At 41.6% G+C, this 26,770-nt stretch overlaps 1 protein-coding gene across 3 annotated transcripts; it reads left to right on the forward strand.

Moving 5' to 3' along the window:
- Window positions 1–26,077, forward strand: FOXG1 (forkhead box G1). Of its 3 annotated transcripts, none has more exons than XR_005216524.1 (5): window positions 26–766; window positions 7,717–7,805; window positions 8,317–8,388; window positions 22,915–22,969; window positions 25,694–26,077. XR_005216524.1 is itself a non-coding variant. In XM_037834716.1 (2 exons), exon 2 carries the CDS (start codon window positions 2,128–2,130, stop codon window positions 3,589–3,591), a length of 1,464 nt encoding a protein of 487 aa, XP_037690644.1. In that variant the 5' UTR covers window positions 1–766; window positions 1,944–2,127; the 3' UTR covers window positions 3,592–4,528. The 3 variants fall into 3 exon arrangements, 1 of the variants encoding a protein (XP_037690644.1); XR_005216525.1 differs by having other exon boundaries at window positions 29–766; window positions 7,743–7,805; XM_037834716.1 differs by lacking the exons at window positions 7,717–7,805; window positions 8,317–8,388; window positions 22,915–22,969; window positions 25,694–26,077 and adding an exon at window positions 1,944–4,528 and having other exon boundaries at window positions 1–766.
- The last annotated feature ends 693 nt before the right edge of the window (window positions 26,078–26,770 follow it).

The following is a 26,770-nucleotide window of genomic DNA, read 5'->3' on the forward strand; positions in this document are numbered from 1 at the left end:
AAACAGCCTTTGATCAGTGTGCTCGGCACCAAATTCCAATCCCTGGGAAATGCTGGGCCTTAGCCCTGCCCCTGGCCACGGGATCCTTTTAAAGCCCCCGATTCGCAAGTTCCCCACTCATTTCAGCCTTCAACCGAACCTTCCCAGCCCCAAAGGCCTAAATTGTGAGACCCACGTTCCCATGGCTCCAAGGAGCCTTCCAGCAGCACCCAGGGTGGGAAGGAGTTGGTTTCAGGATGCTGTTGCTTCAGGATTGAGGCCCACGAAAAATAAAGGCATTTGAGAACCGGAAAGAAAAAAGAGAGTGTGAAAATAAGAAGGCCTAAAAAAAAAAAAAAAGAAAGAAAGAAAGAAAGAAAGAAAAGAATTATCGCCCACTCTTATTTTCCGTCTAATGTCAACAAGCAAAATGAAAATATTTCCAGGGTGATAGCTCGCGGCTACTTGCTTCCAATTCGGATTAGAAGCTGAAGAGAAGCTGGAGCGGCGAGAGAAAAGACACCGAGTCACCCCGCGCGTGAACGACGATCAGAAGCAGGAGAGAAGGGAAAGAAATAGACACCATGTATAACATGTGTTACCTGGTTTATTTCGAGATTGTTTGGTTTTGTTTTCTCTCTGCGAACCTCTCATTTCGGAAGACCATCAGAGACGCCCACCACTGAGCCGCCCCCGCCCGCCGCTGCCGCAGCGCCAGAAGCCACAGGCCTGGCTTTCCCCTACCGCCTGAGCCCGGAGTTCGCCGCCGCCCGGCCGCAGGAACCGAGTAAGTAACCCTTGCTTGGCCCCGCGCTCGCCTGCCTACTTCCTCCTCCTCATCCCATCGTTCCCAAACCTCTCCTAGACTCTCCTCCCCCAAGGTATAGGACACCCCCCCAACACACACACACACACACACACACACACACACACACACACACACACACACACACACACACACACCCACCCACCAGAGGTGGGCTTTCCCTTCCCAACCATCAAAAGCCTCATTCGAATGTTACCTACAAGGGCACTTTCCCTACGAGCTTAAAAATAACAGACCCGGGCCAGCAGAGCCGACTCCAGATAGCGCCTCGCCTCTTCCTCCTCCATTTCCTGCCCTTTCCTTGCATCCTTTCCCGGAGCTTCCACTCTCGGCCTTCCCCCCACCCCAACCCCCGCTTTAAAAAAATAAAATAAAATTGGATATAAACTTTAATCAGTAAGGAAAAAATACTGACGCTCAAACGAAAATGACCGAATACAATGCGAAGGAACCCGGAAACATGAGCTATTTGCCCTAAGAGGGGGATTTCGGTTGAGCAGAGCCAGCGGGATGGAAGGGGTGGGGGGGCGCGGAGAAGGGCCGCGGCGCAGCGTGCTCCCGCCGGCGTATCCCTGCGCAGTTCAGCGCGGCCGCGGGGTTCGAGGCCTGCGGAGAGGGGGGAGGCGAGCGCCCGAGGGGGCGGGAGCCGGCGGGCGGGGCGGAGGGGGGAGGGTCCAGCCACGCCGATTGGCCGACCGCAAGAGAGACGCACCCGCACGCCGCCGGCTCTGATTGGCCCAGTGATAGGAAAGGTTAAACCAAAAATTTTTTTACAGCCCTAGTGTGCGCCTGTAGCTCGGAAAATTAATTGTGGCTATAGCCGCCTCGATCGCTGTCTTCCCCAGCCTTGCCGCGGCCGCTCCGGGACGCGCCCGCCCGCCGCCCGGCTCTCCCCCCCTTTGGGCTGCTGCTGCTGCTGCTGTGACTGCTGCTGCGAGAGGAGGAGGAGGAGGAAGCAGCGCGGGGGGGGGACCGGGGGGTGGGGGGGAGACCATGAAGTAGAGTTGGGAGCGAGGGAGCTTCACCCCCGGGGCGGTGGTTGTTTCTTTTTTTCTCTTTCTTTCTTTTTTTCTTTCCCCCCTTTTTTTTTTCCTAATTCCTGAGGGGTGGTTGCTGCTTTTGCTACATGACTTGCCAGCGCCCGAGCCTGCGGTCCAACTGCGCTGCTGCCGGAGCGCTCAGTGCCGCCGCCGCCGCCCGCGCAGCCCGCGCCGCCCGAGCTCCGCTCGGCACCCACCGGTCGCCGCCGCCCGCCGCGCCGCTACCCCGCTCCCGTTCCCGTGCCGCCGCCGCCGCCGCCGTTTCCCCCCGACGACTGGGTGATGCTGGACATGGGAGATAGGAAAGAGGTGAAAATGATTCCCAAGTCCTCGTTCAGCATCAACAGCCTGGTGCCCGAGGCAGTCCAGAACGACAACCACCACGCGAGTCACGGCCACCACAACAGCCACCACCCCCCGCACCACCACCACCACCACCACCATCACCACCACCCTCCGCCGCCCGCCCCGCAACCGCCGCCGCCGCAGCAGCAGCAGCCGCCGCCGCCGCCGCCCCCGGCGCCGCAGCCCCCCCAGGCGCGCGGCGCCCCGGCCGCCGACGACGACAAGGGCCCCCAGCAGCTGCTGCTCCCGCCGCCGCCGCCGCCGCCTGCCGCCGCCCTGGACGGGGCCAAAGCGGACGGGCTGGGCGGCAAGGGCGAGCCGGGCGGCGGGCCCGGGGAGCTGGCGCCCGTCGGGCCGGACGAGAAGGAGAAGGGCGCCGCGGCTGGGGGGGAGGAGAAAAAGGGGGCGGGCGAGGGCGGCAAGGACGGGGAGGGGGGCAAGGAGGGCGAGAAGAAGAACGGCAAGTACGAGAAGCCGCCGTTCAGCTACAACGCGCTCATCATGATGGCCATCCGGCAGAGTCCCGAGAAGCGACTCACGCTCAACGGCATCTACGAGTTCATCATGAAGAACTTCCCCTACTACCGCGAGAACAAGCAGGGCTGGCAGAACTCCATCCGCCACAACCTGTCCCTCAACAAGTGCTTCGTGAAGGTGCCACGCCACTACGACGACCCGGGCAAGGGCAACTACTGGATGCTGGACCCGTCGAGCGACGACGTGTTCATCGGCGGCACCACGGGCAAGCTGCGGCGCCGCTCCACCACCTCGCGGGCCAAGCTGGCCTTCAAGCGCGGGGCGCGCCTCACCTCCACCGGCCTCACCTTCATGGACCGCGCCGGCTCCCTCTACTGGCCCATGTCGCCTTTCCTGTCCCTGCACCACCCCCGCGCCAGCAGCACTTTGAGTTACAACGGCACCACGTCGGCCTACCCCAGCCACCCCATGCCCTACAGCTCCGTGTTGACTCAGAACTCGCTGGGCAACAATCACTCCTTCTCCACGGCCAACGGCCTGAGCGTGGACCGGCTGGTCAACGGGGAGATCCCGTACGCCACGCACCACCTCACGGCCGCCGCGCTCGCTGCCTCGGTGCCCTGCGGCCTGTCGGTGCCCTGCTCCGGGACCTACTCCCTCAACCCCTGCTCGGTGAATCTGCTCGCGGGCCAGACCAGTTACTTTTTCCCACACGTCCCGCACCCGTCAATGACTTCGCAGAGCAGCACGTCCATGAGCGCCCGGGCTGCGTCCTCCTCCACGTCGCCGCAGGCCCCCTCGACCCTGCCCTGTGAGTCTTTAAGACCCTCTTTGCCAAGTTTCACGACGGGACTGTCCGGAGGACTGTCTGATTATTTCACACATCAAAATCAGGGGTCTTCTTCCAACCCTTTAATACATTAACATCCCTGGGACCAGACTGTAAGTGAACGTTTTACACACATTTGCATTGTAAATGATAATTAAAAAATAAGTCCAGGTATTTTTTATTAAGCGCCCCCGCCCCCATTTCTGTACGTTTGTTCAGTCTTTAGGGTTGTTTATTATTCTAACAAGGTGTGGAGTGTCAGCGAGGTGCAATGTGAGGAGAATACATTGTAGAATATAAGGTTTGGAAGTCAAAATTATAGTAGAATGTGTATCTAAATAGTGACTGCTTTGCCATTTCATTCAAACCTGACAAGTCTATCTTTAAGCCGCCAGATTTCCATGTGTGCAGTATTATAAGTTATCATGGATCTATATGGTGGACGCAGACCTTGAGAACAACCTAAATTATGGGGAGAGTTTTAAAATGTTAAACTGTAATTTGTATTTAAGAAGCATTCATAGTAAAGGTGCCCAAGAAATTATTTTGGCCATTTATTGTTTTGTCCTTTTCTTTAAAGAACTGTTTTTCTTTTGTTTACTTTTAGACCAAAGATTGGGTTCTAGAAAATGCACTTGGTATACTAAGTATTAACAAACAAACAAACAACAATAACAACAAAAAAAGGAAAGTTGTTTCAGTTGGCAGCACTGCCCATTCAAACGAATTGGAAGGGGACAAAATTAATGATTGCCTTCAGTTTGTGTTGTGTATATTTTGATGTACGTGGTCACTAACAGGTCACTTTTATTTTTTCTAAATGTAGTGAAATGTTAATACCTATTGTACTTATAGGTAAACCTTGCAAATATGTAACCTGTGTTGCGCAAATGCCGCATAAATTTGAGTGATTGTTAATGTTGTCTTAAAATTTCTTGATTGTGATACTGTGGTCATATGCCCGTGTTTGTCACTTACAAAAATGTTTACTATGAACACACAGAAATAAAAAATAGGCTAAATTCATATATATCTTGATACTTTTGTCTCTTTTATTAAATAAAGCTAATTTTTAAAAGCCCATTAAAGTTATAGGGAATTCAAAGGCTTTTTCAGCCAACCTAAGATTTAAACTGCTCCTTTGATTTGAACTGAGATTTTAAAATGAAGATAGTATTTTTTTTTTTCCCGTTGCGGAATCAAATTTTACAAGGAGCAGACTATTTGATAAGACTAGCTTAAAAAATGGTATAAGCTTTTCAGCTGGTATCTTTTATGTTTCTGCAGATATACAGCAAAAAAGATATAATTTAATTTTATGTGTTTAGCTATTTGTGTTTATTTTCAAATCAGTTAATAGAATGCTTACTTTTTATATATTTTGTTTCAGGTATCTTGTATAGCATTTGGCAAATTATAAATAATAAATATATATGTATATGGTTAGATAGAAGTGAATATAATGCACACATATGTAATATATATATAGACACACAGAGCCCTTCAGTTCAGGTACAATTTGCGCTATGAATGCTGCAAACATTTTTGTTCAAAATATTTGTATTTATACTTTCTAAGTCAGCATTTATTTTTGTGGCTGTTTACCCACAATGAAAGAGTTCTAATAAAGATGTGCTGAAGTTGCAATATAGATTTTGCTGAAGTGATCACCTGTTGTAATGACTTGCAGATAAACGTTTTAATTTATAACAACTTGAAGTTCTAGGTGTTCAGAAGAAGATGCCTCTCTCTCCTATCCCCCTCCCCCCGTTTTAACTATGTAGAGGTATTTATTTAATTTCCTTTTAAATATGTCTGTATAGTTTAACCTAGAGATTTGTTCCCTTTGCTTACTCAGTCAATTTTGTTTTAACTTGCCATATATATCATATATATACATACATATATATGGTATATAAGATATATAAGAATGAAAACATTTTTTTGAATTGTTTCTGGCAGCCCAATTGCAATAACCTCAGAAAATAATTAGAAAATCTGAGTAAAGGGTTTACTAACTAATTGGATCCTGTGGTGAGTCTTGGAGCACAAGTTGTTCATTTGTTACAATTTGTATAGTCTGAAATGTGTTCTGCAGTAATGCAATAAGCTGGCTACTTCTTACAATGGGCCCAATGAAAAATAATCTGTCCCCAAGATGTTATCGGCAAACATTTAGAAAGCTGCTCAGGGGAAGGGGGAGGGGGAGCCTAGGGGAGAAACAAACAAACTCAAGTAAATTTGAAATTGAAAAACCGAATGGTTAATATGGGAAAATTGGGGAGGGGGGTGTTGAGTGGACAGAGAAAGCATAGAGAAAAGGAGGTTCTTTATTCTGAAAAATTCCAGCACCACCAAAATGAAAAGAAAAAGAATAAGGGAGAGAAAGGGAGATGAGAGGAGAAAGAGAGAGAGAGAGAGACAGAGAGAGACAGAGAGAGAGAGGGAGAGAGAGAGAGGTCTTAGAAAGAGAAAAATAAAGGCCAGGAAATTTAAAAGATCTGGAGCCAAAATATGCACAAATGGGGAATGGACCAAAATATAGCAAGTCGGCTCACTTAAATTATCTCCTTTAAACAGACTGGAAATAGTTCTGTTTTCTTAATGTGTGAACAATTTTCACCAGAGTCCCAAGTTTCTTGTAATTTCACAGTTCTCCAGAAAGAATCATGAATAAAATTCTCCAAATAATTAAATGATTGTTTTAAAAGCCAAATTTATGGCTTTGGCTGAATTAAAAATAGTACTTAAAATTGTAATAGAATCCAACTGAATAGGGGTAGGCAAAGGAAATCCCCATTACAACACATTTGAGAACTAAAATAGCTCAAAGAAAGGCATGTGTTTAGGCTGACAAAGGTGATGATGTATTGTTTGCTTTTGCCATGGATTTTATTTGTGGAATGAGAATGTAATAGCACATGGGTAATACAGTCTTTTGCATACCAAAAGTCAAAAAAGAAAGTTAAGCTCTTATATTGAGGTAAAGTTATATAGATATGCAAGGAAGATTTTTCTCCATGGGTATTTTTCTTTTTCCTTTTTTTTCTATCCTTATTTGTTACAATAATTTATTTGGAGGATCAAGAAATAGAATTTCAATGGCAAACTTCATGCTTTGAGATCAAGAGTAAAATTGGTTCTTTGAATTCATAGGAACTAAAGACTGTGGTGGAAGTTCTGCTTGTACAGATACATATAGAATGGATGTGGTTAGAAGTAAGAATAGCTTGTTTAACAGCTATACTAGAACTAAAGAGGGATATATGGAAAGAGAAAACTTTGTAAAGGCCTCCTGAGGCCCGATATGAACATTCCATTTTCCCCGATATATCATCTCTCAAGTTATCTTTTCAAAAAAGAAATTGACAGTCTGGCATGGCATTTAATACAATTTTACATCAAATTGGTTGTAATGTTGTGTTGATATTTGTTGTTACCAACATTTGCCAGTTAAAATTAGCTTATGCCAAAAAAAAAAAAACTTCAAAACTTTTGAAGCACTTATGTGTTTATTATTGTTTTACATGAGGCCACAGTTGCATTTTTTGAACTGAGAGAGATGACAACTCAAAACTGAAGTTTGAAATCCCAAATTATAGTTTATTTCCAAGTTTAAGGTATTTTACTTGAATTTGTCTGATAATAAAGTTTGACAAAAGTTAATACATAAAACATGAGAAATTTATGTAAACTGCCATAGTGAAAGGATTTCTTGTTCCTGTTACAAAATTGGAAGTAGAGTGAACATGAAGTCCAGAACTAACAAGTTTTAGTACAAATGTCAGTATACTCATAGAGAAGTTCGTGTGGCTTTTATTACATGTATAGCTTCTGGGGTAGACAGAGTTAAAAAAAAAAAAAAAAAAAGACTCTAGCAGTGTCCTGACTTAAATATATATTTAAATTGTACATTTCACCCAAGATGGCTGGATAATCTAATATATTCAGAACTTTAAATATCTAAGTATGGTTTTTAAATGTTTTCCACAATGTTGTTAAGGAATTTGCATGCATAGAAATGATTTTGCTTTGGAGAATAATTTTATGAATGGTTAAATTGGCTGGTTGTGTTTGGGACTAAAAGCCTGTTGAAAAATTAGGCTAGCAAAGGGTGAAGGTGAAGATCATTAGAGGTTTTACAGCTAGCTGAGACGGGTTGCTGGGGTTGTGTAACTGTGCCTAGAGGGCGGGGTTCCTGTACATTCCTACTTCACCAGATAACCTGCCCCCAACACCACTCCAGCTTCTGCCAGACAGATGGAACTCTCCAAACATGAAAATCTTCGCAGCCATTCCAACAAGCAGGGTAGGTGAAACTTGAATTAAAATCCCCCCTCTTTTTGTTTTCTCCTTGCGCCAGATTCCAGAGATACGGAAAGAATAGGGGTCATCTAGATTCTCCCTTTTGCGCTCACACATGTCTGCGTTCTTCTTAAGAGCTACCTACCTGTAAGAGTTCAAAAGGGCTCTTTCATAGTTAGTGCTTCTTTCTCGATTTTCTTTTGCGTGCGTTTTTTATAGCTTTCTTTCTTCCGTCTCAATCATTCCTCTTCTGTGCCCTTCCACCGCCCCCACCCCCCCAAAAAAAAACAATCACCAGCACTTAAAATAATCCACCTCTTAGTGGGATTTACGTTTTTATTTTTGTTTTGCCCCCAAACCTGCCCTTTACCTATTCTAACGGTCAGTTCGCGTAGATCTTGCCCTGAGGATGTAGGCCAAGGGTGCTGCGGGCTGGAAAATACTTGATATGTGGGGTTATATTTTAAGTCTCTTTTCTCCCTCGATTTCTATCTGTTTTTTGCCCCTCTACCAAGATTCTTCCAGAGGCTGCCCGACCCATGCCGACGAAAGACTTAAGAACTGGGAGCGCTGTTTCGCCTACACCTGTAAGTGAAAGGGCTTTTCGGAGGGGACCCGGAGGGAGGGAGGGAGGGTGGGAGGGCGGGGGTGGGGGTATTGACTGCTTTTGACTGAGGTGCTAAACCGCGGCTTTGAGGTCCGTGGCTAAAGTGTTTCTCTTTTCCTGGAAAATTGTCCTTAGCGGGCGCGCTACCAACAGAAGTAGCTGAAAGAATGCATTATATTTTCACATCCGCAAAAATTCATGGTGGCTTCCTAAGTTAGGAGGATGGAGACAGCAAATGTTGATGGAGAGATAACGAGATGAAATTGTATGGAGGACGGGTAGTGAGAGGCTGAAATATGTCCGTAAATGCAAAGTAGTTCATTTGGTGGGAATGTGGCTTTTTGGTTTTTGAGAATACCCTATCGGGACTTTCTTAACGTTCAAACCTTGAGGTATGTACTTTCCTTATTTTCAGAGCGAGCTCTTGCTCCAGAACCAAGGACTTGGCTCACTCTGTTGTTGTTTTTTTTTTCTTTACTATATATATTTTTGTCGAACTTCTCCCCTGCCCTGTTCTCATGCTTAAATCGCTAACTTCTCGCAGAGCTGACCCTCTGCACCCAGCTGCTGTCCTTAAGTCGGGCTAGGGTCCCCGCCGCCTTTAGCCTGGCTGTCGCAGGTAGAGTGAAGCGCAGAATGGGCGTGCGAGGCTTCCCTTCCGCCTCTTCGCAGGACTCGGGAAATGAGCACCGTTATGGGTTTGACTGTATCCCTACTGGGAATATCCCAGTTCCCGGCGTTGGGAATCTCAGGCAAATAATTGATTCTTAATGCACACTTAGGAGACAGCAGTGTACGCTGGAGAGCCTCGCTGTCTCGAGAGTAGCTGCGAGCGCGCGTCAGACACAGGTTGGCTCGGCCGGAAGCGAATTGGGGTCCCTCGCCACGGTTTCTTATTTAGCCTCCCAGCAATTAAGGAATTCCTGGGTGAAGTTGGAGAGAGGCCTGGTGGCGGGACTTGAAGTCATTGTGGTAGGGACCCAGCGGCTTTGTTTACTCGGGGTTTAGAAAAACATAGAGAACAGACTTAAGCTGCCGAGCGGGGACCGCTGCTGGCGGCGCATTAGCCGGGAATGAGAAGTGTCTTGGTGTGTTGAGGCCAAGATTTCCGCAGTGAAGCCGAGCGCTGCGCAGGAAGCAGCAAGGTGAGGGCGCTCTTGCCCAGGACAAGCAGAGCTTTGAGTTTGGGCGCGCCACTGGCCGACTCCAGGAAAACTGATTCCAGAACCTAGCCTGTCGCGCTTCCACCCTTTATTCCTTTCTTATTCTTTCGATCCTCCTCCAGGCCCCCCTCCTCTTCCCCTCTCCCCCCCTTAAAGGTGGTTCTTATTGTTTATTCGGTGCAGTTTCAGATCTCAGTACTTAACTGCTGGTTGACAGAACTATGTTTTCTCTCTAACAGACATCTTTCCTTTCCAATCCCTCCTCCACTTCCCTTTCGCTTTCTACCCCCTTCTCTTTTTCTGCCCAAGACTGTGGTCCAAGGCGGAGAGGTCTTAAGGGGAAAAGGTAGCTTCGAGGCAGGAATTCCTTTAGTGCTAAGGCAGACCTGGGTTGAGGCGAAAGGAGGGAGTGAATAGGGTGGACAGAGAACCCCGAGTGTGCGGGAAATTCTCAGACGGTGGTCTTCTGCTTTTGGAAGACCACAGAAAGGAAAGGGCGACGCAGAACAAAGTCTGTCCACTTCCGACTCCCCTCCCATCAGACCCTCTTTTACCCAATCTATGCTTCAGCACCATCCTCACCCGCTCTTCTATCAAAATGGAAGGTAGGCAGAAATTTCGAAATTAGTGTGATCGGAAAAGGCATTTAAAATAAAACAAACAAACAAACAAAATAACTCAAAATTGTGTGTGTGTGTGTGTGGGGGGGTGATATAATGCTCTGCGTCTTTTTCGTGGTCTGTTGCCTAACACGCATAGAAAGCAATGTTCTTCCCTGGTGCTCGGCCTTGGTGGGTACCGGACTCTTCCAGACTTGCGGGAAAGCCTCGAGGGAAGGAAAGCACGTTGCAGGTTGCGGGATTTGGAGATTCGTATCCCAGTGAAAAGGAGTATTCAGTTGCCATACGCATTTAGATATTCATTTTCCCGCTTGGTTGAAATTTCCTACTCGGCTAGCACTTCCCGAATTGGGGTCGTCTTCATCGGTTTTATAAGGTCTTCCTTTCTCACGCTTCGGTTTTATGAGGTCTTACTTTCTCCCCCGCTTCTCCTCCTCTTGTCTCATTCTTTGAATCAGAATGCTTTTAAGGTGCAAACATTTCTTCCTCTATACCTGTCTAGTAAGGCGTTTTTTATTCTGTTGATTGAACTGCAAGACCAATAACTGTAGAAGGCATAGGGAGAATTTTCAACTCCATTCTTTCATTTTCTCACTGTTCTGAAATTTAATGACCTGATCATTGTTGCTTGCAGTTAAATTATCTGTTAAATTAGTCCTAAACAACAATTGATTATATTTGCCTTTTGGGTCTGCTTGCCCCTGAATTCTTGGCCATGAATGGGAAAGAGAAAAGCCAAAGAGAATGCTTGGTCACATAATATTATATGGAGAATCAAAATGGGTATTTATGTGATGGTGATAATATGTCAGAAAAAATCACTTTCAAAGAAGCTGGATTTCATACATATATTCTTTTAAAGGTCTGTGCTTCAGAAGGATCACGTTAGATCCAAGGATGACTGCAAATAAGCATCTTTGTTGATGGAGAAAAAATATGGATACTGTATTTTCAAATATAGAACCTAAATACACAAACTTGTCACATACCAGTGTTGCTAATCTAAATCAATTCTGCCCTCCCAGTGATAAATTTTCTCAAGAGAACATTTAATCTTAAAAATCTGAAACATTGTTTTAGACATGAATTTCTGGAAATCCAAAGTGTATTTATTTCTTGGAGTCAGACGCTCATTTCTTTGTGATTATTACATGTTACAATTCTGAAATAATGAAGATGTTTTTTCTCACCATGCTTGTTTTTGATTGCATACGCAGGCATAGGTGTGAGATCTTCTGTTGTGCATTAAGGAAATGCCATTTTTCTCATTTGCTTTAACAAAAGGCCCAAAGAATCTTTAAATCCAAAGGTACTACAGTAGTTTAAAAATCTTTTTAAGTAATGCGAGTACTATTGTGTGTTTTCCTATTAAAATGTGTTGAATGAATAATTAGAGGCTGTGATGAAGGTGGAAAAATTCAGAGCAAGGATAAGGTGGTAATTTTATTATTTGATACTTTAATAATTTCTATAATTAATGATGTACTTTTAAAGACTGGCAAAGCTTTCTTAGAAAAGGGTAGAGTATTCCTCCCACCCTCTGCCCTAAAATACTCCAACAGGAATAAAGTACAACCAGGTAGAACTGGCATCAGGAGTTATTTGTTTATTTTTCAAAAGCAGCAGTCATAGTAATAGTAGCAGTAGTAGTAGTGGAGTTGAAAATATATACTCTTAAATATAGATTTCAAACTCTGATTTCAGGTTGGAAGACTAAAATCAATCTATTTCTGCATCGATAGTGTTGCTTATTACTACATTGATTTGTGTTTATCTATGCAGAGACTTTCAGTTATTTACTTACATATTTCAGCATCTGTCTCTTGATTATTATCACAGATTGGTTTTAATGAAAGAGCTTATAGAGGAAATGCATATGACAGATTCATTTTAAGTAAAACTGGTAGTGATAGTTTATGAAATTACTTATTCATACTTGCTTTTTAGCAATTAGAAACCTGTTTCTGATTAAAACCTCATGCTGCTTGAAAAGTTCCATTCTTTTTCTTACACATTGTATTGATGTTTCAATAAAATAGAAAAACAGATAATTTTATGATGTCAGATACGATAGAATGAAACTGATAAAATAACCTTGTCTTTCTCAGTTGACATGACTAGGCTACCCTCATAACAATAAGGTGGGCACTGGATTTACTAATGCTGTGGATGAAATATCAAGGACCAATGGAATTTTAATATAGAAATAAGGCATTGGTTTTTAAAGCATCTGTTAACTGTTAAGTTATGCCAGGGGTATTTAGACCTTATTGCAAACTTCTTGAGTACGTATTAAATACATATATGTATTCATATATTCTATGACAGCGTATATGCATGGTTTCCCTTTATGAATATAGGCATTTCTCTTAAACTAAGACCTCATATGTGAATGCTAGGTACCAGGGTTCTTTTGAACAAATATGAAAGCTAGAGACCGTCGAGTATGTCTTTTATAAGCACAAGCAATGGTGGGAGATTGAGAAACATTCATGGCTTTGCTTCTCCTATTGCCATTACAAAGTACTGAAAGGTGACTTGAAAACTGGAAAAAAAAAAAAAGGCTATTTACTCCTCGTTCAATAGGACTTTTCTCTCAGCTTGGAGTATGAATTTTCCCTTGCTAATAGTTTGGAATACATCTACCAAATGTGTGGTAACAGTCCTATCCTTTTCTCTCTTTCACTGCCCCCCTCCCGCCCCCAAATTTTTGCGAGGAATATAGAAAAACGAAAATTAAACAAAGTATTTCTTGAGAACAAAAGGGATGGAAAAGGAATTAATTTCCTCACCCTGGTGAGTTTTCTTGAAACTATTCATCGTCAGCATCCGCTCAGTGTGAGGTGGGACGGGGCAGTCCCGCGGCCCGGGCAGAAGGTGGCCTAGCCCAAGGACCTCAGAGCTTTGCAGAATGTTGAAAGGAGGAGAAAAGGAAGAGCTTGTAGTTTATTTGTTTACTGTTTTATTTGATTCTTTTGTCCTGTGCGAAGCCCTTGGCGTTAACATAGCGACATGGCCCTTGTAGGACCAAGCACCCTTGGCATTCTGTAGAGACTGAGATTCCAGAGCATCAGATGAACAGGATTCAGAACTTAGGCGTGCTCACCCACCCCTCCCTCCGTCTTTTTACGCACGCACCAGCTCGTCCTCACGTGCATCGGGGTAGTGGACAGTGTTGACTTGAATTGCTCTCCCTAGCTCCAAGCCTTTCCTGTGAATGAACCCGAAAACACTCGACAGGTCGTGAATAATCGTTTTAATGAGTGTGCAAAGCGTGCGACGGGGTGCACCGAGCTGTCGGGTTAAACAAACAACTTGTACCCTGACCAAATCCGATTGTTAAAGTGCAAAGTGATGTCAGTACCATTTCCACTGTCCTTCGGAAAACCACAGATCGGACTCGCGGGAGTCCAATTTTCCCCATTAAAGAAAAATAACAATATTTTCCAACCTTGTATGTGATCTTCTTTAATATTAGTACGAGGCAAACAAAAATATCATTTGAGAATCAGAGAAGCAGTCGTTTTACTGTCTCAAAAACAAATCGAAAGAAAGACAAAAGTAGGAAGATCAGAGCGAATATAAAAAGTCTGAGGGAAGATTCCTTTTTGATAATGTGCACATCAATTGTTGATCAATATTGTAAAAAAAATCTTAACGTTTGTATATTTGTTTATCGCTCTGTAGAGGCAAATATCAGGTTGACTGTATCTATACATTTGGGGTTGATAATTTGGTCCTCTCCTAAGATTTGAATCTGTGGACCTCTACCAACTTTTTCCGTTGAAAATTTAACTAAAATATTTGCTGTTTATAACGTTAACCTGTGAGAGAATGAAGGCATAAGTACATCCCACGTTTATGCTTTCAAGGAAAATAGTTTGGAAGAAAGTAATGGGAAAGGAACCCTGATGGGCCACCATCTAAAACAATAACAAAAATCACAAGTGAGCTCCACGCGAATCACCTCCCTTCCTTTTTTTCACAACTGCTCTGGAGGAAATATTTTTGTTTCTTTCACATCCAATAAAAAAAGATCTATTTGAAATCAGCCACATGTGCCCCTTTCCTTATTCATTCTTTTATCTTCTTCCACAGTTCCAAATTTCAAATACAAAATAAAGAGTAAGAAAAGAAAACTTCAAAAGATTTTTTTAAAAGTTTCTTTAACACATCCCCTCTAAAAAGTTTCTGAAGAAGACAAATGTGTAAAATATTTTCCCTGACAGCATTTCCTATACATTTAACAAACAGAGTAGCCAAGATGCTTGGAAATCAGTGTATTAATTTCAAATAATAACTAGCTTCTTTAACTCAATAACAATACAAGGAGATTAAACATATTTTATTGGATTATGTATCATAGATTTTATTTTTTATTATAGATGAAACCATGATCTCCTAAAGTCTAAAAAGTTATTTATTCTCCTATAATGGTAACAGGATTGGAGAAATGAAATGTGGGGGTATGATGCACTGGAATATGAAAGCTCAGCATTTGCTCACTTAACTCCTATTGTCTATATTTTTATTTATCTCCTGTTTGTGTTTCTATTTCACATACAAACATGTGAATATACAACTGGTAGCAATTAAATCGGTTAATCCACCTAAAACATATAACTACAATGCTTGACAGAATAATCAATTTCTTTTGGAAGTCGGCATAGTTTTATTATGATTGCATTTTTTTATGTATCAGTGCCTATTTAGCCTCAATTGGATAAAATGGAAGACATTGAAATTCAGATTTCTTCTCTTCAAAACTTGGAAAAGACAGCCAAGACTTTAGGACAGTACTTTATATATATATGTGTGTGTGTATGTGTATATATATATATATATATATATATATACACACACATATATATACATATATATATGTAGACTGATGTCTAGTGAATGTCTGTATCAGAATATCAATTCAGAATATCCTTTATTTTCTGGGAAATTTGACCAAAAATGACTATCAAAAATTAGGGTCTTGCATTTTCTTCGTGTTTTAAATATTTTTGGGCACACAACAGACTGTTCAGTTGTTACCGAAACGGATTTCTTCTCTGTGGGCTGACTGGGTTGTGGAATTTTAGGAGTCATTAGAAGAACTGCATCCATTTCTGTTTTAGGTGCACAAATAGCAAAGCTAGAGGGTGCGTCTGTTTTTGTGTGTATATATGTAGTTAAAGAACTGCACTATCAAAACATTAATTATATTTGAAAGAGAACAGAAAGCTTGTTGTGGAGAGAACTGCATTATTGAATTTATATTCCATAGAAATCTGTCTGTAGAGAGGGCTGAAATTGTATACCTGTCTTGTATGATGAACCCTCTTCAGTGAGGTGTGTAACAAGAGCAAAGAGATAAAGGAAGCAAACTTGGAGGGGAATGATCTTAGATGTTTGGATGGTCCTGAGCCGAACGTATCCACGTGGAAATGCAAATCATATGAAGAACATACACGGGACCTTTGTTCTCTGTTCTCTGTCAACAGAAACGTAGGATTTTCCCCTCTACCAAGCAAACCACAAAATGATCTCTTAGCTCAATCTTTGCAGGTGGGGGGATGGGAGGTGGACTAAGTGACTAAGAACATCTCAATTATGATATTCTTTGATCCCCAAGTCGTTTTTATTTCACAGCTGCCAAATTTTATATTCAAAATTTAGATCCTCTTCCTCCTAAATCCTACAATGGTATGAATCATCCCTGATCATTTTTAATTTTTGGCTTAATTACTAGTTTTCAGCTTTAAATTACCAATAAACTAATTAAACTGACTAATCTTCCTAAACTTCTGTTGAATAGTATAATAGCTGCAACAACAACAAAGATAAAAACTGCAACAATAATGACAAAAATAAAGTGTTAATAATAATAATGCAAATAATAATAACAGGAACAATTATAAAATAACCTCTCTGGCTGACAAGATGAAGACAGAATTCATTTCAGTTTGAAATTTGTGTTTCATGGCTGCAGCCAGGCATTCCTCTGATTTTTTGTTTTGCTGGTTAGATGGATGATCTGTTCCGACCCAGCTCAAGCTCTCTAATAGAGACTCCCTTGGTGTAATATGGTAGGTCCTTTTTAATGGTGAGAAAACTGAGTACATTTGTACCCAACCCCCTCCTTCATTTCCATGGATATGTCCCCCTGCAGTAGCCATTCCCAAATAAATCAGTCTGGGAAGGATGTTGGGAGCAGATACAAGCATGTGAGGGATTCCTGAATAGAAGAACTTGGTGTCTTCTGACTGGAGCTCTGTTGGTGAGTGGCTAAATCTTCATATTTGGGAAGCATGTTTACAAAGCTGAGGAATTTGAGAAGGGCAGAGTAACTGAAGTTCCTGGGAACCCATAGAGAACACCAGTCTTGAGCAACTCAGCCCACAGGGCAAGGTACAAAAACTAGGGTTTAGGTCCCCAGGATGAACTCTTGATTTCTTTAGGGATAGATGAATGGAAGGAGCCAATAAAGTGAAGGGAGTGGAAGTGGAAGGTAAAGAAGAGGTTGATGATTTTAGTGTTTGATACTGGTCTAGGGAGTAAAACTAAGCCCATCTCCTCAAGAGAGGGGAGAGGTGCTTCGGTCAAATGTAAACCTGGTAAGGTTTATTTTTCTAGGTGAGAAAACAGCCACTAGTCCCTGGGACCAACCTGGAAAGAATCTGCCAATGAGTCTGTACCCGCAGGAATCTAACACTCTTCTCAGCCCAACGTTCTCCGTTCTCCCCCTCTCCTGCACCCCTCCCTCCCACAAAAGGAAATGATAGTTGATAAAAAGAGCAGGTGGGCAGAGAATTATATTCAAAGTATATCAGGCAGATATTGGGGTTAAACCAGGTTGTTTGATAATTGCCTTCGTTTGTGAGGGGAGAAATAAAGCTTGTTAGGAGAGGAAGGGCAGTTATAGGAGAGAAGAGAGGCTGCTGGCAGCCCAGCAGCCAAAGCCAAATGGAGAAGGAAGTTAGTGAAGAAGGGTAACTGTTAAATGTTTTCGCTTTATTTAGTTTTCTTGCAAATTAATGTAGTCCTGAAAATTGATGAGAAAACAAGATCTATATGCCTTAAAAAAAAAAAAATTACAAAAAGAGAGGCATAAGTATCAATATCCAGTTTTGTCCTCTAGAAAACTTTTTTCTTTACATCTTGGCTCCAAGCTTGCGTATGCACAGATCTCATAACACTAAACCAAACAGTATTTGAAGGAAGCAAGGGAGGGAAAGAGAGAAGGAAGAAACTTCCCTGCTATTACTCCCATGCATCTATCGCTTCACCTTTCACTGCAGGGAGGCTGAACAATAGTTTTCATTTCTTTCTAATCTTTTCATTTTAAAAAGTATGAAAAAACATCAGTTCCTGATATTATTCACTAAAAATCAGCAGAGAACATGAAGCTTTCGTTTCTGGGGATTATTTCACTGAGGTGATGCTCAGTCTCATCTCTCCTCTCTAAGTCTGCAATGGGAGAAAAGCGTCTCTGAGTGCATACCACTCTACTCTTAAATGGTACCCCGGATTTCCTCCCTTGCCCTAATGATGACTATTAAATTCACTTCAACTCTTCTGGAAGTCCTCCTTTGCAATTTGAAATCAAACTGGAGTTTTCCATAGAAAATTTAATTCTAATTAAGATAATATTTCAAGGAAAATATCCCAGTTAGTGTGGTTTTTATTTGTTTAAATTGTTCTTTTGATTAATAACCAGACTATCATTTGTTACACGAAAATTAAAAGAAATCAGCATTGCCAGTAAAAGTGGCCCTCAATCCTGTTACTTACACTCCCTAATAATTTATCATTTGATAATTTGTTTTCCAACACTTTGCTTTTAATTGTATATAACTGAGAACTTCCAAGTCAATGGAGAGATTATAACTAAAAGAAACAAAGTTTGATACTTTTGTAATGGGGTTATTTGACAGAAAGAAAAGAAACAATAAAGGCAGTTATTTCATGAAGTCGTAAGTCATGAAGATACATGCACAGAGTTCATGCACTGATTTAACAAAATTAGTAGACTTCTAAATTCTAGAGCCTTAATAAATCTTTAGGCAATGCAAGCCAGATATTTAAATGTATATGCATAAATATTAAATACACATGCTGCATGTGGGTCAAACATGTATGTTTGTTGATTTTTTTTGTAGAAACTAAAATCTAAACACAATACTGGCACATATAACTTTTAACCATCAACAATTGGGATTTATATATAATGTGTAAACACTGAAGGAAAGTCAGAACCACAACTTTCTGCTTAGATTATATTATGATGGAGATTTATAAATTGTCTTAGGGTGTGCAAGAATGAGGAATTTAGGGGTAGGTGGAATTAAATCTATACACTTTTAAACTAAGGTGTAATTATTTCATTCTTTAAATAGTCACATTCTAATATTAAATCCAATAAACATACACTTTCATAAACAGGAGAGAGTAAGCTCAATTCAAGGGGCAATATTTTAGAAAGGGAGTGATTTCAAATGATGCTTGCTAACATCTTTTTCCAACAAAGAATTTTTCAAGGCAGATACAGCCAGATCTGTTGCACAAGTGGCAAAGCAAAATATCTTAGAAATGGGCCGTGAAGGTATTGAATGGACTGATGACAGTCCTTGAATATTCATGGAGAGTAATATTCCTTTGAAGAGGGTTGTGCAATTGTCTGTCATGCTTTTTAAAAAACAGGTTTGGGGGGCGGGGGCGGTGGATGTGGAGGGTGGATAGTCCAAGCATTCTAGCGCTTGCTAATTGTGAGATGATATAACCTGGGTAGGATAGAAAGGATTCTGTGCCCATGAGAGGACATGCAAAAGCCTATTGGTCTTAATATGTTTATTCTCTATTAGATACACATTTCAAAAACATTCTTTCCACTAGGCTTTCATTTGCAGTCGCGGCTTCACAGACAGCAGACAGCTTGCATTAAAGTGTGGTCCAACGCATCAGTCCAGTTTTAAAGAGGAAACAATGGACAGGAGAAACAGAGTTACAGTCTAATCTCTGAAATTTTTATTGGCAGTTGGGGAGTAGGCAAGTGGGAGTTTCTAAAACAGGGTAGTGGGAAGAGAGCAATATTCTTTAGGTGAGTTTTGGGAAAATGTTAAGTAAAATGCTGTTCAGAAATTGGGATTAACGGAGCAGTTTAAATACAAATCTGCCGGAAATCGTGCTCTGTGGGAATGAAAATGAAGGAATTTATGCATATTCTAATTTTCCCTCTTGGGCTGCTATTTTGGATGAAGAGACTTCTTTTGCTGATGGTGGGACTTTTTTGTTATGCAAAGGAAATGTGTAAATGAACACAAATGTTTTTTTTCTCTCTTTCCATTTCTCTCCTTCATGCCTTTCCGTCCTCCTTCTCCCCCTGCCCCTCCCCGCCCCGCCCCCCCGTCGTCCTTTCAACAATCAGAAGTATTAGGGTCCACAGTTGTGTGGCCACAAATCTCAGGGTTTCTCTTCATCTCCAGGATGGTGGGGAGCAGGCAGCGCAGGAAAGGGGAGTTCAGACTCCTCTGGGTCATTAGACCTTTGGAAATTAACGTAGAGCTTCCATTCCGTTTTGGACTTTCAAAGAGAGTAGGGGGTTGAGAAGAAGTCATATGTTTAATTTGATGAAAGGCCATTTCGAAAGCGATAGCCGTCCGCAAATGAATCCTCAGTGATGACTAGGTGAAGGAGAGCTTAAAAGTGATTTTATAAAACATGTTGCGAAGATCTATTGACTATCAGCGCCGAGCCCAAACATTCTCCCTTCCACGCCTTTGGGAACAAACAAGGATGGTGCATTTTAATTATATTACGACCAGCAAGAAACTCTCTAGCTCCCCAGTTCTGGTGTAGGCAAATCGGCCAATGCTGGGAAAGACTGAAGTGGAGCGCTATGGCCGTTTTGTGGAGCGTGTAAGGGATACCTGAAAGGGGCCGGTTAAGTGCGTGGGATGAAGATAAGGGCGGCGCGACGCGATCTGTGGGGAGAGGAAGAGAGAGAGAGGGAAAGACAGAGAGAGAGAGATACAGAGAGAGAGAGGGAGAGAGACAGAGAGAGAGAGAGAAAGGAGAGGAGACAGGTTCTCCCGCCTTCCTCAGGAGTCCACATTTGCAGGGGAGGGTGAGAGATTCAGATTTTTTTCGGGCCGGGGCGGGGGATGACAGAAGACAGACTCCGAGCTTCTATCTTCTTTCTGTACCCCCGATTAAAAAAGGAAACAAACAACAAACCAAACCAACCAACCAACCAACAAACAAAAAAGAACGGAGACAACCTTATTGTTAACAATTTCACTTGACAAGAGCCCGGCGGATGCCCTCCTCCCCTCCGCCCCGGCGGCTCACAAAGCGCCGCCGGAGCCAGTCCTCGGCCCCCTTCGCCACCCGGCGCCCGGGGCTGGGACCTCCGGGAAGAAGGGAGGGCGGGAACAAAGCCCCCCCACCTCCACTCTCCTACCGCGCTGCAAGGCCCTTCCCCAGATTTGCAGCGCCCCCTTCTGAGCCCGGGTGCCTCCGAGCGCACCCTTTATCAAGTCCCGTCCGCCGGGACCCGCCCCACCTTCCCCCTCGGTATATCCCTCAGGGATAAAGCACCGCCCCGCAAACGTCAGGCAGGTCCCCGCTCCCCGCGTGGCTGAAGGCCTTGGTGTCGGTTCCTCTCCAAGCATGGGTGTGGGGGCGCGGATTCGCCTGAGAAAACTTTAGGAGGGGAGCAGGATCTTTTCCCGAGAACCGCCCGCCCAGGTTACAGCCACATTAAGGAATCTCTTTGGAAAAGCTCAAAACTCCCTATTTTGCAAAAGCCCCGCTATGATGTGGTAGGACAAATCCTTAAGAGCCTCGTGCGACCACGGTTCTGGAGGCGAGTCCCGCCCGGGGAAGCGTCTCCCGCGTCTGCCAGACCCTGCCCTTCCGGGCCCCCGCGGGGCGCTGCACTTCTTCCCAGTCAGCTGGCCGAGCAACGTCGTCGGAAACTAGTTTTCTATCTCTTCTTGGTGTCTGGTGGGACTTTTACCTGTTCATTTCATTCCTCTTAATTTTGAACTTCATTACTTCACTTTTTTTATGTTTGGGTGGGTGAAGGGCAGAGCGGTGGGGGGGAAGGTCCATTGAAGTAAAATCCTCTCTCATTTCTTTTCAGATCATTTGCCCCTTTTTGAAAAGCACTACAGAAATTCACGCCAGCCAACTGTGATTTAGGCCCTCTGTTTTCCCCTTAGGGCCTTGGCCAGTGTCTGCACTCAGTAGGCTTGCAACAAATGTTGTCACTTCTAGGGCCACGTTGTTCTTTGAGTTAGTGGGTTTCCCCAGAAGTCAGTGGATCTCTGACTTCTGGTACTTTGTTGAATTCAGGTGAGATATTGATAAATAAATGATTTTTTTTCTACAGGCACTTTGGTGTTGCTTTTTCTAGGGACTCCAAAAACAAGTAAAAGTCCTAAGAGTTGTGGAAGATGTTTTCTTGAGTTTCCTCATATGTATGTGAATTTTAGAATTTGGAGGCAGATCAGCCTTTCTGTGGCTTTTTCTTCCATCTTGCTTTCTTCTGAAACAATATTTACATTCCCTGGTAAGAGCTTGAGGCCTTATGAAATGAAGTTCATCTCTCGTAGACAACTTTATGCAGAAACTAAGAGGTTTCTCTTTGCTTTCTTGCTATGTTATAGTTAAACACTTGTCAATCTTAAGTCACGTCTATATTTTATCTTCGCCTTCATCAGAGTATCATTCTTGTTCTTTATAATAACTTTTATTTTTAAATGCCATAAGAATCTTTTTTTGTATCTATGAGAGAGATTTTAGAGCTGTGAAACTGTGAGACTGGATTCAGTTAGTCAGCATGTATTAAATGCATGTTCTACTGAGCACAAATTGTGTTACACATTGACTAGTCCCTAAAGCATTTAATGTCCACTTTCATTGACTATGAAATTGGAAAGGTTATGATTGCTAATCACATGTAAAGTATAGTTTAGCATCATTATTAGAAAATGTCAGAGGGATACAACAAATAAGACCAGTTCCTATCCTCTGGGAACTTACAATCTAGTTGGGTATAAATAATGGTAAATAACAGTTGATAGAAACATCTGCTAAGCAATGTTCAGTGTCTGACATATAGAAGGCATTCAGTGATTGCTTCACATATTAATTTACAGTCATGTCATTCTTTTAATAGTTATATGATACTGATAAGAAGTAAAAGAAGAATTAATTGGGAAAACTTTCATGGAAGAAATGAGTTTTCCCTTTGTATGTCAAAATAATGATTTGAGTATGCAAACTATTTGTGTATGAGGGGGCAATGGTGTCATAAATGGAGAATGAGAAAGATGTTTGATGAGATGAGTTTGGTGGTAATTTGTGGGAGCCCTTGAAGGCCAAGCAGAGGCGTTTGTATTTGAAAATATAGAGACCTATGGTTGGCCTATGAGCAGAGGTTGGCATGATTAAAATTGAGATTTATTTTTGAAATGATTCTTAACCTGCCACTGATTATAGGGAAAATTGAGGGATAAAGAGCAGGAGAAAAGATTGGTGGAGCTCTGGAATGTGATTCTGCTAGAGAATTGCTGTAGACAAGAGCCATCATTAGGCTCCTTCTCCTCAGTTTTTATAAAAGGGAAAATTACAGTGAAATGAACATCATGGTCAGCCTTGACTAGAACAAGTGCTACAGTTCCTCTGGAGGCAATAATTCCTCTTATTCTTCATTATTTGTGGTTATAGGGGATGGTGGGTGTTGACTGGATGGCAACTAACTTGAAGTCATTTTCATCACCAGGTAAGCTCAAGATTCTTTTCTATTTAACTTAACTACACATTATGCAGTTGCAGTAGTTCTCAACTGCAGGTGATTTTTACCCCAGGAGACATTTGGCAATGCCTAGAGACATTTTTAGTTGTCACAATTGTGTGTGTTTGGTGGGGGGAAAGAGTGCTTTACTGACATGTAGTGCGTAGAAGCCAGAGATGCTGCTCAACATTCTACAATGCAGAGGACAGCCCCTCACAACAAAGAATTATCCAGTCCAAATGTCAGTAGCTCTGAGGTTGAGAAACCCGGAGTTATGGGAAGGAAGCATGAGCTCTAACTTGAGAGCTATACCATGAGACCCAGGGTCTGACTTGTTGAAAATGGCAATGTCTCTATCTAGTCTTGGGGCCTTGGAAAAAAAAAAATTTGGAATTGTACCTCCTTGGATTTTCTACTTTTCATAAAATGGAGTTAGAAATCTTCCTTAAGGATTTGTCATATAAACGTTATTTATTAATAAAATGTGCCTTTGGAGTTGCTTAGCAACTTATGGAAAGCTTGCTTTTTAGAAGTTCATTTGTTTGTTTAAAACCAGAGTAGGTTGCATATTATTAGCTACATTACATAAATCAACAAAGAAATGTACACTGAAAATGGAATAAGATGTTTCAACACATTTGCTGCTCTCTGTGTCTGGCAATTAAAACACTCTAAATGTCTGGTAGAATTGCATCAAGTATTCGACAAACGTTATTTATGTATGAAACTTCAACATAATATTGAGTATGTAAGAGAACCAAAGGGAAAGAATTAAGCAGGTTTGTCATAAAGTATGTGTTTATCTTAACCTTGCTTCTTCAAAAATCTTATCTACTAAGTACTTTTATCAGACACTAATTATACTCCTTCTGAAAAGAATTTCTCCAACACCCTTCAGTGCCTGCACCCTTTAATCATATCTCATTACATCTACCTAATCCATATCTTTTTCACATTGCCAGGGCTCATTAACAGTTTTAAAAGCTAACCTTGGACATTATCATTCCCTGTAATCAAAATGAAAATAATGCCAATAATATTTTATTTCTAAAATGTAATGGATCATTTAAATTTGTTCTGAAACCATTTCTTCTTTAAATATTAATGAGAAATTAACTTTCAAACATGCATTAAGCTAGCAGTAATGGTGAAATGTGTCTGAAAACCCTGAAGCACCTTTTTGAAGGAGAAGTTATTTTTATAAGCTGTTTTAACAGTGGATCATCAGTCACTTTGAAGGGAAGTGATCCTTGATTAACAGTTGGCTGATATTGTGCTTCCACAGATGTGTGAGAGCAGTACAGTTGCTACCTGTGAAACAGGACAGGTAATTGAGACTCTAGGCAGTTTCTGTTCTTATTGAAAAAAGTAAAGATGAATGGGCCTTCATCGTTGTGTATTACCTCATTTAATTGTTGCAACCAAGACTCCCAGGAATCTAAAGAAAAGTTTGCAAATATGGTTATCATTCCTTTTGATTTCCCTTGTTTAGAAATGGAAATACTAATTTTGAAGTTAGGTTATGCTTTTTAAGATTTTCCCCCAGAAGTTTTACGAAGAACACACTTTTGATGAAGGGCATTGTTTTTCCCTCAAATGATGTTACATGACTAAATCAGAGCCTCATGAGAATGACTTTTTAGAGCTTGGAAGTCAAATCCTGTCTGTCAGAATATAACTGCCCAGGACTGACAAGGTGTTGTCTAAAATGGATGCCTCCTTCACCATTATAATCAAGATTGAAATTGTTTCTTGAAAGTAGTTTTTATTCTAAGAGTCTTAGCAAAAGCTTAACACCAATTATTTATTTATTATGCATATACCATTAAATTATAGTATTGGAGAAAACAACTAACCAAAAGGCGTCCAAAAATAGTGCTTTTTAACAGGTACCCCAAGCCATTGTTCAGTAATAGTGGAGACATAGTAAAGTTTTCACTCCTCTTTGAATTTTTTCCATTCATTATTTCTGCTAAACATAATTATTTCTTACTTTGAGTGTTTTATTCGCTATTTCTTTAGTTTTTTTCCTTTGGAATGTATGTTGTTTTCTTTTAGAATTTTGTCTGTTTCCATTGATTTTTCTTTATTAATATGTTTCAGCTTGTTGACTATAGGAAACTGTGTTATTAAGCAGAATCAAGTGAAACCATATAATAGTTGGTGAGCTTGGTTTGTTGTATCTTATTTATCTTTCACAGTGGTACAGTTGCTAAGAATTGAATAGAGTAAGACAATTAAATTTTATGGATCTGTAATAATTTTTTAAAAAAATCACTCTTTTGACTTTTTTTCTTCTTAAATTCTTTATTTCTTCACTCATTTTTTTTGGGGGGGGCAGGAGGACATTGGATATACTCAATTATACACAACAATTTCTTTATATGTGTTCTTTATTGCTGTACTGAAATAGCTTGAGTATTTAGCTCTTACCAAATTTTTACAGCGACGCCATTAACAATGCTTATTTTAATGGAATTTCCTCTTGTTCTATCATCAATTTAATTAGCTCTACTAATAAAAATAAAATTTGGTAAATTCGTAATGCCACATTCAAAAAATTACAAATGCAATATTAATGTACTTTAAAAATTGTCTTTGCTTTATCAACCTAGTTTTTATCTTCATCTATTTCTCTCTCCTTCCTGGGAAACTTGGCCTTTTCTGTACTGATCATCTATTTTTTTGTCCTTTTCCTGTTGTTATTTTCAGAGGTTTTTCATTGGTCAGTATAATGAAGGTTGATGGCATGATCATCCACTTCACATCAGAGGACATTTACTCATCCGTGTGCTGTTACCAAGCAGAGGTTTCCAAGAGTGAGGTCTCCAACTCAAAGAAAAGTATCTGGATCCAGGCAGAAGGTCATTTGGGGTGGAAAGACAGTCCCTTCAGTGCTCACGTGTCTCCAGAGAAAGTTACTTCAACATTCTATGTTTTTGAATACTTCTTTCTGTGGTATACTCCAGACTCATGTTGCACTATTAAATAGGCCCTAAGTTCATCTAGATCTGTCCATGTCTGTAATTCTTGGTCCTCTTCCCATACCCTGGCTCCACAGATAAAGAGGAGATAATAATAAAGGAATAAAAATTGTTTGTTTTTGTCTGACTGAATCATTCCAGTATCGAAGCACCCTGGTGGGTTAATTAGTCTTATTATTGCATTTAGTGTCTCCCACACACTTGTTTGTGGGAAAGTGCTCCTCTTGGCATTTGCCTAGTTGGAAAATGTAGCATTGGGACTGTGGTCCTGAACTTTGCAGCATGAAATTTGAATGATCTTAGTTGTTTCATTGATGGATTGATGGAGTATACCTGGCAAAGGATACTGACTTTAATTTGTTCAAGGCCACACCTCCTTCCAGAGCAACCGTCTAGCTTAGTATGGGGTTTGCCACCATTAGAAGGAGACATGGTCTCTCTTGTGGAGAGAGTTTTGCAAGTTTCAACCCAGCAACCAAGAGGTATGTTAAGATGGTTAACTGAATCCTGTGGCTATATTGCTCCTACCTTAAGTGAAAGGAAAAGAACACAGCTGCTGTTATTTATTCACACTCATTTCTTAGAAATAGGTAGGATTTTTTTAACATGCCTAGAATCAATTCTTCCAATTCTTGATACTGCTGCTGGTTCTTATAAGCTATAATGAGAGTGGTACTAGCAAGAAATCTGAAATAAAGGACTTAAGATGAGATTGTCCTTTGAAAGTTAAATTTCAAGATCAACACAAAATGGATCAGTACCAAGATGTGCAAAGTTACCTTAAAAGAACAGATTAATTCCTGTG

This window comes from Choloepus didactylus, chromosome 4 (assembly GCF_015220235.1).
Source record: "Choloepus didactylus isolate mChoDid1 chromosome 4, mChoDid1.pri, whole genome shotgun sequence".
NCBI classification, from domain to species: Eukaryota; Metazoa; Chordata; class Mammalia; order Pilosa; family Megalonychidae; genus Choloepus; species Choloepus didactylus.